Source organism: Typopeltis vanoorti, chromosome 4 (genome assembly GCF_054136105.1).
Source record: "Typopeltis vanoorti isolate ZY-2024b chromosome 4, IOZ_Tvanoo_1.0, whole genome shotgun sequence".
NCBI lineage: Eukaryota > Metazoa > Arthropoda > Arachnida > Uropygi > Thelyphonidae > Typopeltis > Typopeltis vanoorti.
Genome location: NC_143552.1, coordinates 155,904,115 through 155,918,556, shown reverse-complemented (window position 1 = coordinate 155,918,556; position 14,442 = coordinate 155,904,115). Strand labels below are relative to the sequence as shown.

The following is a 14,442-nucleotide window of genomic DNA, read 5'->3' as shown; positions in this document are numbered from 1 at the left end:
CATAACACAGACGGTTAAAGGTGACCCTTGAACTCTGGCTCACAGGCTTTGCTACTCTATAATACATGAAATGGGGTTCTTAAATAGATTTAACAGCTTTAATTAATTTCTATATCTGACCCACATGCATTACAGGTTAGGTCTTACAAACATTTTTATACAATTTTGTACAATTTCTCACTCTTAATTTTGATTTATATACATAAAGTTATCTTTCTAATCTATTGCCAACATGCCACATTCTCTGCCTATGTTTAATTAAAGTTGTGTCCTGAATAATTCATGTTAAAACATTTCTTAGTTTATTCAGGACATAACACCTGGACCCTTCCTTCCTTAGTGAGCTAATATCAGCACCATATTTAGAGAAAGAACTCAGTCTTTCTTCTAAAAAAAACTGCTAATATTAACTCATTTCTAACTATAACCCTGTCTGAGTTTCCTTTTCTATAGAGCATTCTTTATTTCATTGTCTGATTATTCTTTCCATTCTCCCAATCTAGACTCCTACTGATTAGATAATGGAAATAATCCTTGCTAGAATTATGAAATTTATCATTTACTCCACACAAAAACTCCTAATCAGTATCCAAGCCTTGGTTTTCCAATAAGTTTACAAAAAGAGTCCTAGGTAGAAACTCGTACCTTTGTTAAACTGTGAATGAAATTTTTATATATATTTTGTTCTTCATTCACATTTAACATAACCTATCATATATTAAGCATGACTTGTTTAAAAATTATTTGTTAATCCCTTGCTTAAGAATTATTTTTCATGTATTATTCTTGAATTTCATCAGCTATTATTTGATTAAATAATTTTAATGTATATTTTACTATTGGAAGGACCCAGTGATAAATATCATTTATCTTATTTACTTTATTCCTTCAATAATATTATGAGAAATTATATGCATATAATTTAATGTACCTTATATATATATATATACTGTAACATATATTTTATTAATGTTTTTCATTACTCAATGTAAAAGTATAGCTTATGTAACATTAACGCGAATGTTTACGCTTTTGTTCGTTGCCATGGAGAGAGAAATAAAATGGAACGCGCGTGGATGGACCGTGAGCTTCAATAATGAGGAGAGAAGAAAAAATATGGGTGGTAATATTAGAGAAAAGAAAGAGGGGAGAGTTTTTTGAAGCGGAAAAAAGGAAGGATATAAGAAGGGGGTGAAAGTAAGTGTGCTAAGACGAAGTGAAAACTTATAGATAGCTGAAAGTAAAGTCAGCAGTGGCATTAATAGGAATTAGGTGCCGCAGTTGGATAATTAAAGGATTGGAAGGTTAATGAAGGATTCAGAATAGATCCAGTTAGTTTAGAGTTATTATTTATTTCTATATTGCTTTTAGGAAGAATTGTATGGAGCTTAATTTGTTGTGAAGTAGTAAACAAGGATATCAATCTGCCCTATAGTTGCCGTCGAGAATTGTGAAGCGCAACAAATAATAATCTAGTTATGACCTTGAAGAATTCTTTTTAAATGTTTTCCATAGGTGTAATAAATATAATTTGAAGATGTGCTCACATTAAATCTGACGTGCTGAAGATTAATTCCGGTAAGAACAGTCATATTTTATTTGTTTCTGTGTATGAAGACTTGAGTCATAGTTCCATTTTACTCATTCTAACATTTACTGTGGCATATCGCCAAAGTTAGAAGTTAAAAATAATTGCCTTGAAATAATATCTGCCATGTTTAATGATATGATAAGTGCCAGCTGAGAGTTAAGTGTGGAGTATAACTGAGAAGTATGAGCAAAGTAATTAAACTATAAATTCTGTTGTATTAATCTGAGTAAGGAATCTTGTAATTGAGAAAACTGTGAAACTTATATGTGAGGATTTTGAAGACTGAATTAATATGAATAATTTGACCCGATGTACTAACTTAATTGTAATGTCTTATTTTAAAAGTGGAATTCATGTATTTGTTATATAACCTTATATTAAATGTTTTATTTTATTGATTTCAATACTGTGTTTGCCTGATTCTTTTTTATTGCACTGTTCATAAATAATTCGAATCTAGCGGGAGCCTCAAATGAAAATTATTGAATTCGGCCTGAATGAGTAAGGAGACTGCTAATTTAATTGAAAATTGATTCTACTATTCTATATAGACTAATCTAAATATAGAGTGGCGCAGTGTAAATATAAATTTCTCTATATTTGTATTAGTGATCAGTTGGCAATTAATAGATTTTATTAATAAGACTACGTTCCAACAAAATGGCGGATTCGAAACTAGAATGTACGTTCCAACACCTTAAAGGTATGCGAGTTTTCTGATTTACTGATTTGAACCTCAGTATACTTTAAAAGGTATATACTGCAGTCCACAACCTCCATAAAAAAAATATCAACGAATCAAAAATAGACTTTAGAATTGCCACATTCTAAAGTTTGGATGCAACTCCTGTCCTTCTGAGCTTCCATTCTTTCTCTCACATCTAGATGATTCCATTGTACATGTCCTTTCGATTAGTGCTAAAAATTTGTGCTTCAGAATTTTCTCTCATCTTTTGATGACTGTATAAGCTGTCTTCTCTTTTAGCATCTATCTGACAGCATGAAAGCCTTCATCCAGCATGTTCCTCAAATGAAAATAAAAGTTATCTCTCACACTGTTATCTCATTGCCATCACCCAATCCTTTCAAATATAATAAAGAGTTTATTAACAATCAGTTATACTTCATTACCTGTGGACCCGATTAATTAGTGATCATCAATATGAATTCTGCTACTGTCATGCCGCAGCAGATCTACTGTGGAATGACAGTAGTAGAGAAACGATCGCTCTTGACATTTCCATGATATTTGATTGGGATTGTCTTAAAAGATTTTGTAACTATGTGCTATGACTGACTCATTAGTTACCTCTTTAGTTAATCACTGTGTGTGTGTCAGTTGCAGTGGAAAGAGATGGGATTTGTCTCATTAGATTTCTCTATCATTGTCAGGATACCTCTTGGGTATGTACTTTATCCCACACTCTTCCTCCTATACGTTGACAACCTTTCCTCACCGACTTCAAATTCTATATATAATTTTTCCAAGAGAAATACTTCGTTACACATCTTCATTTAATAAACCATGTAATGCTAAATGTTTCAAGCTTCTTAATGTTCTAGAACTTAAAAAGTAATCCCACCATTCTCAAATGGTGAAGAAAGTCCACTGAATTTTAATGCTAAAACACAATCTTTCTTTTTTTTTCCTTACTTTAGTTTGATAATATGCTGATCTCTAGCCACCATCAATTTTCTCTTCTTGGAATGACTTTCACATTTAGTCTATCCTGGAACAAAAGCATCACATGGAAAAATCACATCCATAGTATTCTCACTCTCCAAAAAAAAATTGGCCCTTTTTATTCTAAATTGTTTTATGCCTCAATACTGACATTTGGTGGGCATACCACGGATCTCCTTAAGAATGCTTGGTGCTATTTAATTGATGACCCTTCCTTCACAGGCTCTCTCCATTGCTTTCTCACAGAGTTTCTTCATTATGTCATTTTTATAGGTATTTTCATGCACACTGCTTCACTAAACAGTTCAACTACAAACACACTGCACCAACCTCTAATCTCATCTTTCATTCCACCTATTCTTTGTTCTTTGGAACTTCCATCCACATACAGGCTTCCCGCCCTCCAACACTTTGTGTTTTAGGTTTATGTGACCTTGTGTGTTTGGTTAACATAAAAAAAAAAAAAAAAATTCTTTTGTAACTTTTGTCCTGTGAATAGATGGGAATTGAATACCCCCACAGTAAAATACTATACTATCACAACTTAAACTCCATTCCATAATAATGGAAACGAGAAAGCAAGAATTTACTTAATATTTCTTGATACACAGATACTGAAAACTTCATTCCAGATATAAATTTTCTTTATGTGTTGATTTTTTTCTTCTTATGTCCATATTTATCTTTTTATCCATAAAAACAACTTCTATTTACTGGCTCCAAATGCTGAGTAACATAACACCACCAAACCTACGAAGACGTGATGCTCTACTACGTGAATATGATAAAATACTCAGAAATACTGAATTGCCTATACACAATGACATACTAGAGCTACAGCTCAACAGACTGAAACCAAGAAAACCCCCTCTCTGTGAAGCTAAACACCTGAGAACGACCAACTACAATACCAAAGAACAATGGAAACGAACGTGGAGCATAAATACGAATGCTCAACTCCAAACTTGGTTTGATAGGCATCATCTCAACATTCCGGATGTGGAACTGAGCAGAAAGACATGGGTAACGCTGAACAGGATTCGCACTGGACATGGAAGATGTGCAAGCTCTCTGTACAAGTGGGGAAAAATTCCCTCACTGGAATATGACTGTGGGCACCTGACTCAATCATTCCACCACATTTTTACCAAGTGCAGTCTTCTTGCATACACAGGTCAAAGAAACAACTTCCTGGAGGCGTCACTGCCTGTTATAGACTGGATCAGACAATTTTATCTTAACCTATAAGTGTTTGTTTGTTGAAAGTATAAGTGTCTTTGTTTTATTCTAATTGTTTGTCACTTACTTTTTATATATTTATTTTGACTTATGTACCTTTATAACTGCATGTAGATTGCCATACGCTAAATAAATATCTTTGTATCATCATTTAAATAGTTTTAGCTTATCTTTTCATTTTACTTGCTTATTTTTTTATTTAATCAATTTTTTGTACTTATATGTTTTAATTAAAAAAGGAAAAGAAAAAAAACTTATTCTTGACAATTGCTGATAATAAATAAGAAAAAAATAATTAATAAATTGCTTGTTTTTAAGACAGCTAACTAAATGAATATCAAGATATGCATACATTAATTACGAAAGTATTGTATAGAAAATCATATACAATACTTTTGACATTGTCACTAGTATTCCAATAAAGTATTTCTATTGATAGTTATATGACTCATGCTTCCTACACTAGAAATATTTTATAAACAAATCAAATTTAAGAAATTATCTCATGATTATTTTAGTTATGGAACAATCACTATTTTTTATATTTAACTGCTTTCAGGTCAACGGCTTCAAGCCGAGAGTCAAGTCGAGGTAGGGGTAGTCAGTTGCCTCCATCATCTATTAGAAAAACACCCTCTCAAACAAATTCAAGGGAAAGAGAACAGTTGATAGAGGCTGTTAAAGATATTACGCGTCCTGTTGTGGCAGAACCAAAACACCAAGAAATTAGGAAGCCAGTGGAATCTCAGGAAATTTCTGAAGTCAACGGTAGAGAAACTGGTAAAGATTGTTTTTCTGTTCTCTTTTGAAAAAAATAAAATTCTTTCCTCTTCGGGTACAATGTATTTGAAATTGATTTTATGAAATATAGAATATTTATTTAATTATTTTAGAATTTGTCTTAAGAACCCTCTCCTAATAGCTTCCTAACTTTCTTGCCAAGTCCAATCCTTCTGCTAATTTCTTTAAACTGAATTTTTTAACGGATTCATCACAATCAGAATCTTTGGCAGAACTTTCCCCGCCATTTAGTTCAACGTCATCTATTAATTGTACCAGTTCCTTCTCATTTAAATTCATTTTCTCATCAATTAATTCACTAATTTCGTTTTCAGCCATATCGCATAAGCCCTTTAAGTGCCCATTATTATAGAAATAACTTTTTTTACATAAAAAAAAAAGCATTACATATTGCATGTAACTCACCAGAAAATAAAGTGCTCAGCTTGAGGTGAACACACTTATGATTTTTAGTGCATTTTCCTGGCACAAAACGAAGACAACGTTCAACAATAATTAACACTTTACACGGTAAACAGTTGATGTACATGCGTGCTAAAGGGTATTTCCCCTAAAATTCTCTACTTATAACTACATGCGCTATATGGGCAGACACAAATTTAATGAAGAAATTTGATTTTTAAGTCACGCGGTGAAAAATATATGAAAAGATGAAGGATTACTGCAATTTATAGACGGTGTTATATCTAAACTGCATTGTATAAGTACTGCATTGAACAAGGGTTGCTACAATTTGTAGACCGCGTTATAGCGAAACTGCATTGTATAAGTACCATGTTATACGAGAGTTACCTGTACACTGAAAGGCTGGAAAATGAGTGGGTGCTAGAAAACATCGGTAGAACTTTAAGGCTCCTTAATGATACAGAAGAAAGTTGAAATACATTGAACACATTGAAAGGATGGACTTCTCAAAACAGTAATAGAAGATAAAACTCCTGGAAAAACAGGGAGGGGTAGATCCTCAGTGAGGTGAGTGATGTGTCTGGAGAGGCTAATCTTGAGAGAGTTAAAACCTACAACAGGACCACCTAACAAGGACAGGTGTGGCACATCACTGTGCAATGGAATGATCATACAGAATCTAATGATTTCCACTGAAGAGATGAAATGAGGGAGGGGTGGGTTCCTTGTAGCAATGCCTTGGATATACACGTGCACACGTGATAGATCAACCACACCATCATCATAAAATTCCTGACATATACCTTCAGGGAGTGTACAAGATCTTATGATAGTTCTAAATGAAATGATACATCATCACTGACTTCCTATCAACAATTTTCCTACAGATTAGTAGCCTGTTATATATAATCTGATCTTATATATCTGTCTTCTAGAGCATTTTTTACTATATCAATCCACTAACATCTGGTCTTCTTCTGGATCTTTTTCCTGCCATTTTGGCAAAGAACACTTATTTAGCTAATCTTTTCCTCTCCCATTCATCAGAAGGACATTGTTAGCAGCGATTAGCTCTGCTAACAATGTCAAGTTGTTTCCTAACATCCTCATTTTTAATATAATACTGCCATTGGTGCCATCTGTTCGTTCCCCTAATCTTTCTCAGGGCTCTCCTATCTGTGGTTTCAAGTCTTTGCTTAAGAGTTTTATTTCTAACCCAACTCTCAGATCTGTAAGTTAAAATTAGTTTGAGCACTGTCTTGTATACAGCTAGTTTATTGTTTTGACTAATCTCGCTTTTATTCCATATAAATTTATGCAGTTGACTTCCTACCATACCAGCTTTGATAATTCTGCTGTCTGTTTCTAAATATAATTTCCCTCTCCACTAAAAATTGTGCCTAAATAACTAAAATATTTTACGTGTTCTATAGGTTCTCAATTTAGGTTACAGTGGATATCTTTTTAATGCTGATTTTCATACTAAGTTTATTATAGCAGTTATTCAATTTGGTCAGGGAATCCTGTCCTGGATTTATTTAGGAGTATAACATCATCTACATAAAATAAAAAGCTGAGATCAACATCTCCAATCTTGATATCCGGTTTGATACTTCTTTCCTTCATATAGATGATGAATAATTGTTGGCTGAAATGTGTGAGGAGAGGGGAGTACAATTTGTTGATGTGTGGAATAAGTTTGAAGGATGAAGTGAACTCTATGAGAGCGATGGACTGCGTTTGAGTGGTTATGATGTGAGTCATTTGGAGAGACTGTTTGCTGGAAGGTAGAGAAGTGAGTATAGAGAATGAATCAGATCAAGAGGGGAGTGATATGGAAGAGCAGGAGAGTTAAAGAGGTGGTTAAGAATGAGGAAATAAGTGTCATGAGTATGGAAAATGAGAGAATGGGTGTGCAAGATGAACAGGGAAATGGGGAGGCTCAGGGTGTACAGGGGTACACAGCGTGAGAAAGGTGGATGCTCTAAGAGGATGTGAGAGTATGTGTAGACAGGAAAGGAATGGGATGACCTGGGATCAAGAGAATACAGTTGGAATTGAAGAGGGTTCTAAAATGAATAAACAGAAAGGGAAATGACCCCAGTCGAGCATGGAGAGATCACATCGAATGAGTGTTATCAGTAGAACTAGCTGTAGATCCAGGAATGAGCAGTTGTGTTTATATACAAATGCTAGAAGTGTAAGAAACAAGGCAGATGAAATGGTTGCACTAATTGAGTCTGTTCACCCAAAAATTGTTGGAATAAGTGAGACATTGTTAGATGAGGACGACATCCTGACAAGAATAGAGATGGAAGAATATGATGTGTTTCGTGAGGAAAGGAGGGGGAGTGCTATTGATGATAGAGAAAGAGTAATGTCCATACAGAGTAGAGATGCAAGAGGGAAATAGTGCCAGTGGTTTTTTTTGAGGCAGTGTGGTGTGAGATAGAGGTCAACGGAATGAAATACTTAGTTGGATGTTGTTATAGACCAGGAAATGTGGATGGTAGTGACTATGAAATGTATAATCAAATTAGCCAAGCAAATAAGAAAAGAGTGATCATTATGGGCGATTTTAATTATGGCAATATAGACTGGAATGATGAGATAGCAACTGGAAGTAAAGAAAACGAGTTTCTGAAGGGATAACTACCTCAGACAGTATGTAACAGAGGGCACACGAGGATTGAGGGTTTTGGATTTGGTCATCTCATCAGAGGATGTAATTATAAATGAAGTGTCAAATCATCCACCAGTTGGTGAGAGTGACCATGAGGTGATTACCTGGGTGGTTGCCAGCAGTGTGAGGACCTCTGTAAGAAAACGGTATATGTGGAACTACAAGGGGGGTGATTATGAAGAGCTCAGGAGACAGCTTGCAGGTGTAGCATGGAATGAGGAATTATCTGGAAAAGAGATCAATGCAGCCTTGGAGATTTTCAAAAACTATCTAGTAGATGTATTGTCTAAATGTATTCCAAGGGTGAGAAGGTTGAATAAGGTAGGTGTGAAATGGATGAATAAAGAGATTAAGCATGCGATACAGAAAAAAGGGCATTATGGAGACAGCATAAGAGAAGTGGAAATAACCAATTCCATGAGGTCTACAAAGACCAGGCAAGGAGGGTGACTTGATTGGTGAGGATAGATAAAGAGAGGTATGAACAGCAGTTAGCTAATGAAGCCAAAAAGAATTCTAAGGAGTTTTTTCGATATGTAGTCAGCAAAAGAAAGAATGATTATGGATGGATGACATTAATTTGGAGAAAATGGTATAAAGACAGCTGTTGCAGAAGGTGTGGTGGAGATACTTAATGAGCAATTCATGAAGGTCTTTCAATCCTGTGAATGTGACTTCATGGAGAGATTGAGAGCAGTTGATGATGGGGAAGAGAGACTGACTGTAAGTGAGCAAGAAGTGTATGGGGCGTTGAGCAAACTAGATGTAAATAAGGCTGTGGGACTTGATAATATATCACCACGTATTCTGAAGGAATGTGCCAAGGAGTTGACGCTGGCCTTGACATATTTTTTTTAATACGAGTCTTGTACTCAGTCAAATTCCTAAGGAGTGGAAGGAGGGCAAGATTGTGCCACTTCATAAAGGAGGTGATAGAACTCAAGCATCAAACTATAGGCCTATCTGTGTGTCAGGTGTTGTAGTTAAGTTGTTGGAGAAGCTTGTGAGAACTTCTTCTGCATCTTTTCCCACTTAAGTAGGGTCGCTGAGGATAGTGAGAACTAGGATCCAGAATTGGGTTGACAACAATGGTATTATCTTTGATGGGAGTGTGGATTTGCTAAACGGAGGTCATGTTTTAGTAATCTACTTACTTATTACAATAAGATGACTGCTTCCATGGACAGAGAAGAAGGATACACAGTAATATACTTAGATTTTGTAAAGACTTTTGATAGATTACTGCATGATGAGTTGATAGTCAAACTGGAGTGGATGGGGTTGGATATTAGATTAGTGCATTGAATTGGAGACTGGCTATCTGATAGGTATCAAGTTGTGTATGGGGGAGCAATATTCAGGAAAAATAAAGTTACTAGTGGTGTGCCTCAGGAGTCTGTTTTAGGGCCATTGCTGTTTAACTTGTATATTAATGATATTGGTGAAGATTTGGATGGAAATATTCAGTTGTTTGCAGATGATGCAAAGCTTGGAAAGTTTTTGTTGGCATACACTTCCAAAAGAGACCAGTTTTGTTGATGGTGAATATTTGTGATCGTCATAATCACCCTCCTGAATTATGCTTTACAATTCTTCGGGAAACTTGGCTGCAGAATCTTTATCACCACTAGCAGATTCTACAGTTATTCTTATGTTATGCAGTCCAGTTTGATTTTAATGCTCAAACCATCCTAAACTCGCAGTAAAGCTTTCACAAAGAAATCATTCCTCTTGAAATTTGGTCTCTTTAAATGAGGTAAGCTTTTGCCTGAATACTCCTTGTGCTAAGAGGTATTAGTTTTTGGTTATAATCCTCAATCCAGAGTGAGTGATAGAAGATGCTCCATCTTGATCATTAAATGGCTTCTATTTCGAGTGATCTGCATACTTAAAGAAGCAGTAGTAACTTTTCCTTGTTCTTTGTATTCTTTGCTCTTATTTAATATAATCTGAACTGTAGACTCGCTTTATCCTAGATCTCACACAATCATTGTATTACTAGTGCCTCTTTCACTAATGACTTCTAGCTTTTCTGCTCTCTGCAGATTGGCAAGCGGAAAAGCTGACAAAAAATTTCCCTTAACATAAAAAAATTAACTGATTAATCACTCGCTTAAAGTTGGAAATAATATCGTTCCACTCAGTCTTGCTAACTGATTATCGCACATATCCAATTCATGTTAAGCGAGGTTTTCCTGTACTGTGTTTGGTCCACAGGTATCAATTGCTTGGTGGGAAGGATATCTAAATGTAGTGAATTGGAAGAATGTAAAAAAAATACTTAATGGTGCAATAGTGAAATGTGTCCTTCGAATTAAAAGAATAAGTAGGCTCAGAGTGAAATGGATGTGTGGTCTTATTAAGCACAAGATTCTAGCTATGAAAATTATAAGTTGCAGGCTAGAAGAGTTACAAGTATTGTAAGGAATGCTAAGTCTGAGTATGAAAGGAGACTGACTGTACACGTTTAAGACAACTCCAGGAATCTGTCATTATGTTAGAAGTAAAAGAAAGAATGAATGTGAAAGAATAACTGCTGAATGCTGGTGAGAGATACAAAAGAGATTATTGAACTAGTGAGTGTCATAATCATAAAATAGCACATCTTAGTGGGTAATGGGGCTACCCTTTATCTCCATCCAGAGGCTAAGTTAAAAGACTAATATAAAATTTTCATGAATACTAAAAAATACTTTAAAAGACATGTCTGATTGTATATTTTTAGAGGGTGAGGATGACAAAAATATTTGGAACAAAACTTGATTGTGCTGAGAACATGTGGTAAGAGAATAGTGTTTCTAATGATGCAAAAATAAGACCATTAAACTAGGAAAATGTAAGAAAGTTTTTTAAAACTTTCTTGCAAATAAAAGTTGAGTAGCTCTCAGATATAAACTGTAGGCTAAAATACACAAACATTATTCAAGAAAGAATGAAAGAGTTTGAGAACAAGAGCCAAACCTTAGAGATTCAATGGCAAGCCCTAAAAAAACATTAATTAATTCAGCCATTGAGGTATGTAGTGAGGTTGTCTGCATGAATAGAAAAATCAGAATTCCATGGGGGACACAGGAAATTGAAGAAAAAGAAGAAGGTATATCGAAAGTTCTTGGCAAATAAGTCAGCTTGTGCTCTTAGAGAAAGATAAGGGCTTGTAAGAAAGCTAAACAAAAGTCATGGGAAGACTTGGGTAAGAACATAAAAAATAAATATCAGGAAGATGGCAAAATATTCTGGAGGCTGTTAAAAAAAAGCTCAGAAATGGAGGAAAGAGTGATGTAAAAGAAATTAGAGATGATAAAGGTGACCTGAAAACTGGTGAAAATGATATCCTTGATGTATGGACTAATTGATTTTAAAAATTGCTAAATGAAACAAACAGTGACAGCACAGTAGTAAAAAAAACACTCAACAGACATGGGATCAGGAATACATATCCATACTTGGAGTAGATGATATTTGAACAGGCTCGGGTATGGAGGTATAAAAGTCTTGCAGTGGCTGCACTGCATACATCAGAAGGCCTGGACAGAAGGACAAATTCCAGATGATTGGAGTAGAGCTCTGATAGCACCCATATATAAAAAGGGAAATAAAACTGAATGTGAGAATTAGAGGTATTTCCCTACTAAGTGCTCCTGGTAAAATTTAAGAAAGTATATGTGAGAAACGGTTGAGAAAGATTATGGAAGGGAAACTTTTGAAGAACAAGCTGGATTCAGGCCAAAAAAGAGGCTGTCAGGATCATATTTTCACGTTACGAGAAATAGTTAAGAAATCGTGGGAATATAACAAATATCTGTATCTACGTTTTGTAGACCTGGAAAAATATGACAGGGTGTCAGTGGAGCATTATATTAAGCAATACTTCGTCTCCATTTGAGTTGAAACTCAGCAGTTGGAATTGAAGGAAGTACAGGAAGATGGTTTAAATGTTAAATCTGGTTTCAGACAAGGATGTATATTATCCCATCTGTTATTCATTATCTATATGGATCACGTTATGAAGGAAAGTGGTATTAAACCTGATATCAGAATTGGAGATGTTAATCTCAGATCTTATCTTTACTTTATGCAGATGATGTTATGCCTCTGAATATATCTAGCATAAGTCTGCAAGATTCTTGGACTAAGTTGAATAACTTTTATAATGAATTTGCTATGAAAGTCAGTAATAAAAAAAAAAAGACAATGAAAATCATCAGAAACATTAAATACATTTGAGAACCTATAGAACAAGTAAAACATTTCAGCTTTTTAGACACAATTTTTAGTGAAGATGGTAAATTTATTATGGAAATAGACAAACAGAATAATAAAGCCAGAATGGTAGGAAGTCAACTGAATAAATTTATATGGAGTAAGAGAGAAATTAGTCAAAACACTAAATTAGCTGTATACAAACCAATTTTAACTTGTGGATCTGAGAGCTGGATTAGAAATAAAGCACATGACCAAAGACTAGAGATCTCAAATATGAGAGTCTTGAAAAAGATTAGGGGCATGATCAAATGGTATCAGTGGCAATATCATATTAAAAATGAAGATATTGGCATCCAGGAATGTGTTAGCAGCTAATCTCAGGTGGTTTGGTCACTTAAGCAGAAAGATTAGCAAAACAAGTGTTCTCTGCCATGTTGGCAGGAAAAAGTCCCATAGGAAGACCTAGATTTAAGTTGATTGATATAACAAAAAAGTGTCTTAGAAGACAGAAATTTAAGATCTGATAATTTAGGAGGTAATTTTAATGTTCCTGGTCTCACCAGTTATCCTTACCTTAAAGATGAGATTAGGGATAGATGGCAGAAATTTAAAGAGGGCATAAAAAAGGCAGTTAAACAATTCCCAAATTTGAGAAGAAAATGAGTAAACCCTGGATGAATGACGAGATACTGAAAATGATGGAGGAAAGAAAGGAACACTAAAATCGTCCTGAATACAAGAACTTAAACAAGGAGATCAGGAAAGAATGTAGAATTGCAAAAGAACTATGGCTCAACAACAAATGCAAGGAAATTTAACTTCTGGACAAAAAGCACAAAACCAGAGAACTTCATGAAAAAGTTAGGGAGCTAACTAACAAATCTTGCAAAAGGGTAGGCTCTCATTGCATTGAAGATACCAGTGGAAACATCCTAATGGAGAAAGACAAAATAAGGGATAGTTGGGTAGAGTATTCAAAGGAACTCTACAATCATGATAGAATAGATAAGCCAATGTAAGAATATTTGAAGGGGCTTACTATGCTTACCTCGGAAGTAACAAATGCCATTAGGAAACCAGAAAAAGCTCCAGGAATGGATGGAATTATGGCAGAATATCTAAAGGCTTTAGATGATAAGGCTATAAGATCACTGACTGACATATGTAACAAAATATACGAAACTGGACACCTGCCAAAAGATTTTAATCACTCAGCGTTCCTACCAAAACCTAAAAAATCGAAGGCAATCAAATGTGAAGAATACAGAACAATCAGTCAGATAGCAAAAGTTATGTTATATATATCATCCTAGAAAGAAATAAACAAAATCAAAATGGAAATTAATGAAACACGATCTGGTTTCCAGGAAAATAAAGGAACTAGAGAATTAGTCTTCAACATTAGAACTATTATAGAAAAATATCTGGGGAAGCAGAAAGAAGTCTACTTATGTTTTATTGACTACACAAAGGCTTTTGACAATATACAACATGGACAGCTAATCAAATGCGTCAGAAATTTAGGAGTAGATGGTAAAGATACCAGATTACTGAAAAATCTATATTGGAAGCAAACTACCTCGATAAAAATATCAGGAGAAATCTCGGAGGAATTCCCAGTAAAGAAGGGTGTCAGACAAGGCTGTGTTCTTTCTCCTATGTTGTTGAACCTCTATACTGAATATATTTTCCAGCAATTAGAAGAATTTAAAGGAGGCAGGAATATAAACAATTTAAGATATGCAGATGATATAGTACTGCTAGATGAAAATAAAAAAATTGCCTTCAAAACCTTCTAGAAGAGACGCTGAAGCTAAGTGAAAAATATGGACTTAA

The 14,442-nt window shown here is 34.6% G+C and overlaps 1 protein-coding gene across 5 annotated transcripts in view; it reads left to right on the top strand.

The window, feature by feature from the left end:
- LOC150107782 (eukaryotic translation initiation factor 4 gamma 3-like) overlaps positions 1 to 14,442 on the top strand; it is a 949,069-nt gene that overhangs the window by 804,755 nt on the left and 129,872 nt on the right. For all 5 annotated transcript variants that reach the window (XM_090392049.1, XM_090392050.1, XM_090392046.1 and 2 more), the window contains exon 24: positions 5,074 to 5,294. In XM_090392049.1, coding sequence (XP_090248175.1) covers positions 5,074 to 5,294 — 221 coding nt within the window. The remainder of the gene's footprint in view (positions 1 to 5,073; positions 5,295 to 14,442) is intronic.